Source organism: Mesoplodon mirus (genome assembly GCF_964341445.2).
Source record: "Mesoplodon mirus genome assembly, chromosome: 18".
NCBI lineage: Eukaryota > Metazoa > Chordata > Mammalia > Artiodactyla > Ziphiidae > Mesoplodon > Mesoplodon mirus.
Window position 1 is genome coordinate 4,610,453 of NC_138994.1, and position 2,738 is coordinate 4,613,190.

Here is a 2,738-nt window from a genome sequence, read left to right on the forward strand (position 1 = left end):
TGTGTTGGGTCTTCGTTGCTGCACGGGGGCTTCCTCTAGTTGGGGTGCGCGGGCTTCTCACCGCAGTGGCTTCTCTTTTTGCAGAGCACGGGCTCTAAGCACACGGGCTTCAGTAGTTGTGGCACGCAGGCTCACGCAGGCTCAGTGGTTGTGGCGCATGGGCTTAGTTGCTCTGCGGCATGTGGGATCTTCCTGGACCAGGGCTCGAACCCGTGTCCCCTGCATTGGCAGGCGGATTCTTAACCACTGAGCCACCAGGGAAGCCCCCAAAGCAGTTTTTTTTAATGATATCCTTCCTCTTGAATTTGCCTCATCTTTTTTTTTTTTTTTTTTTTTTTGCAAAACAGAATGTTTATGAAAACTCATTTGATCCATTTTGTGACGACACTTGAAATAGATTTACTAATTAAGACAACCAACACTCTGCTTTTACTTTTATTTGCATTTATTTTTTGCAGCATTTATTCCCGGGCCATAAGTTTTTGTTTCTTCAATTTCTTCTGGGATATCTTTTTCTTCTGGGCAACCTCCTCTTCTGGTTTAGGAGCAATCTGTTCTTTTTCAGTATGGATCATCTCAATGTGGCAGGGAGAGCTCATGTATGGGTTGATCCGACCATGAGCTCTGTAAGTCCTGAGCCGCATCTTGGGGGCTTTGTTCACCTGGATATGCTCAATGACCAGGGAATCTACATCTAAGCCCTTAAGTTCAGCATTACTCTCTGCATTTTTGAGCATGTGCAGTAAAAATTCAGCACTCTTTTTGGGCCACCGACCCTGCGTCCAGCCCCACTGTTTGGCCTGGGCACACCTACCAACTCCACCACTGTAACGACAGAATGACACACATTGCTTCTTTAAGGTGACATCCTTCAGATACTTGGTGGCTTTTCGGATATGCATACCCTTAATGGCCTGGGCAGTTTCACGAGTGTTCTTAAAGCGAACACGAAGATTTGAACCTCTTGACTTGCATGATTTTGTGGAGTTTTCTGGGTCGAGTGAATAGCGAACCATTTTTAGAGGTCACCTCAGGCCGCTTACCGGAAAAGCTGCCTCATCTTTTAATTGTATGATCCTTAAAGTTATTAACCAGGGAGTTATGGTTTTGAAATCATTTTAAGCAGAGGCAGTCACGTTCCCCTATTGTACTCCAGTCCTCCGTCAACTTTCCTCTCCTCCCCAGGCTGCTGCTCCACATTCACCCTGAAGGGGGCACTTTTGTTCAGTCGTTAGTTGGTGCCAGCGAAAAAGGACCCCAAGAAGGAAATATAACAATTGGTCACGTGTTGGGGGTGGGGTCCTCGCAGAGGTTGCTGGGCCAGGGAAGGGAGGTCCACGTGGAGTGGGCGGAACTCGCTGAAAGTTTTGGCGGGGCTGGCAAAACGAGAAAAATAGACGAATTTGAGTTGTGATTTTATTAAAAAAAAAAAAAAAAAGAAAGGCAGCAGGGAGGGTGTGTCCTGCGGAGAGGCCCCCGCGGAGGGGAGAAGGGGAGCGGCAAACGAGCATCCTGCTCGCGGAGGCCTGGAACGCAGGGCAGGGTTTTTGCCAGAAAGCTCTGAGCCGGGGCAGGGCTTCAGAGCCGGAAACCTTTGTGGCTCCATGCTGGTTCCCCATCCCCCATCCTCCCAAAAAAGGGAAAGGTGGCCTCTCCACCCGTGGTCTCATTTCGGTGCCATGTGGAGCTGGGTTAATGCCAGCCACGCAACCCGTCTTCATTTACCTTTCCAAGAGCCTCAGGAAGCCGCCCAGATGAGTACTCTGTCTCCGGGAAGAAGCCAAAACAAGTCTCTTTTTACTATACCTAGTTCGGCCCCACTCTTAGTAGGAAAACACAGCTTCATACGGTCTTAAAGATGATCTATTTCAATTTTCTTTTTGTTCTGGGGAAACCAAGACCCAGACTATTAAAAGGGTTTGCTACATGCTCTTTCCAAACTATAGGCATTCCCTTCAAAGAATGTAGGTCATAGAAACGGAATTCTGTCATCCCAAAAAGTCTTAGAGGAATGGTGAAAGTGTTGGCTTCAACTCCATCCATACACTTAGCCAGAGGGCAAACGGGAATGGTCATCCCGTTAGGGATGAAACAGAGATTTGTTTAGGGACTTGATTTATGAGTCCTATGGTTTTCCTAAGGCTCCTTCTCAGCCAGTAGGTCCACTTTCTCCCTCTTGTCCTTTACTCTTTGATATCTCACGTCCTCATATATGTCCTAGTTCAGGGATTATCACAGTTTAGAACATAATGGTTTGGAAGCAAGAATTCTCTTTCCTTTTTAGAGAGCTTCTCGTCCCAGGTTTCAGTTTTCTGGTGGTCTGTCCATCTCATCCTGTGAATTGAGATCAAGAAGATCAGACCTCAAATCCAAAATTCCAGCCTTTTCGCTTTGGGGGAGAAAAGCATGTTTACTTAGTCTGGAGCAGTGAAATCCTAGACTTTGGATTTCAGAGCTGTAAAGTTTTCAGGAAAAATAATTGTGGGGGACTGATGTAAGCTTTTTATTTTGCCAAGTAAGGACATTAAAAAACTACCCACCACCGATTGCTGTGTGCTATCACTATCATTTCACGAAAGTACATTTTAACATACACAAAATAGGAAGTATGTGACCTCTGAGTAAATGACAGTATTAAGCCACCCTGCATTAATTTACATGGGTGCATTTATTTGTAAACTTTTAAATGATGACCATTCTGACTGGTGTGAGGTGGTACCTCATTGTAGTTTTGATTT

General features: G+C 45.9%; 1 protein-coding gene across 1 annotated transcript; it reads right to left on the reverse strand.

Moving 5' to 3' along the window:
• Positions 1–427: 427 nt before the first annotated feature.
• On the reverse strand, positions 428–1,413 carry LOC309793289 (large ribosomal subunit protein uL22-like). Its single transcript, XM_082603725.1, has one exon. The coding sequence runs from the start codon at positions 1,014–1,016 to the stop codon at positions 462–464; it is 555 nt and encodes a 184-aa protein (XP_082459851.1). The 5' UTR covers positions 1,017–1,413; the 3' UTR covers positions 428–461.
• Between the last annotated feature and the right edge of the window lie 1,325 nt (positions 1,414–2,738).

Bases quoted from the DNA above. Each gene is read 5' to 3' on its own strand.
- LOC309793289 (XM_082603725.1), bottom strand. From the start codon at position 1,016: ATGGTTCGCTATTCACTCGACCCAGAAAACTCCACAAAATCATGCAAG.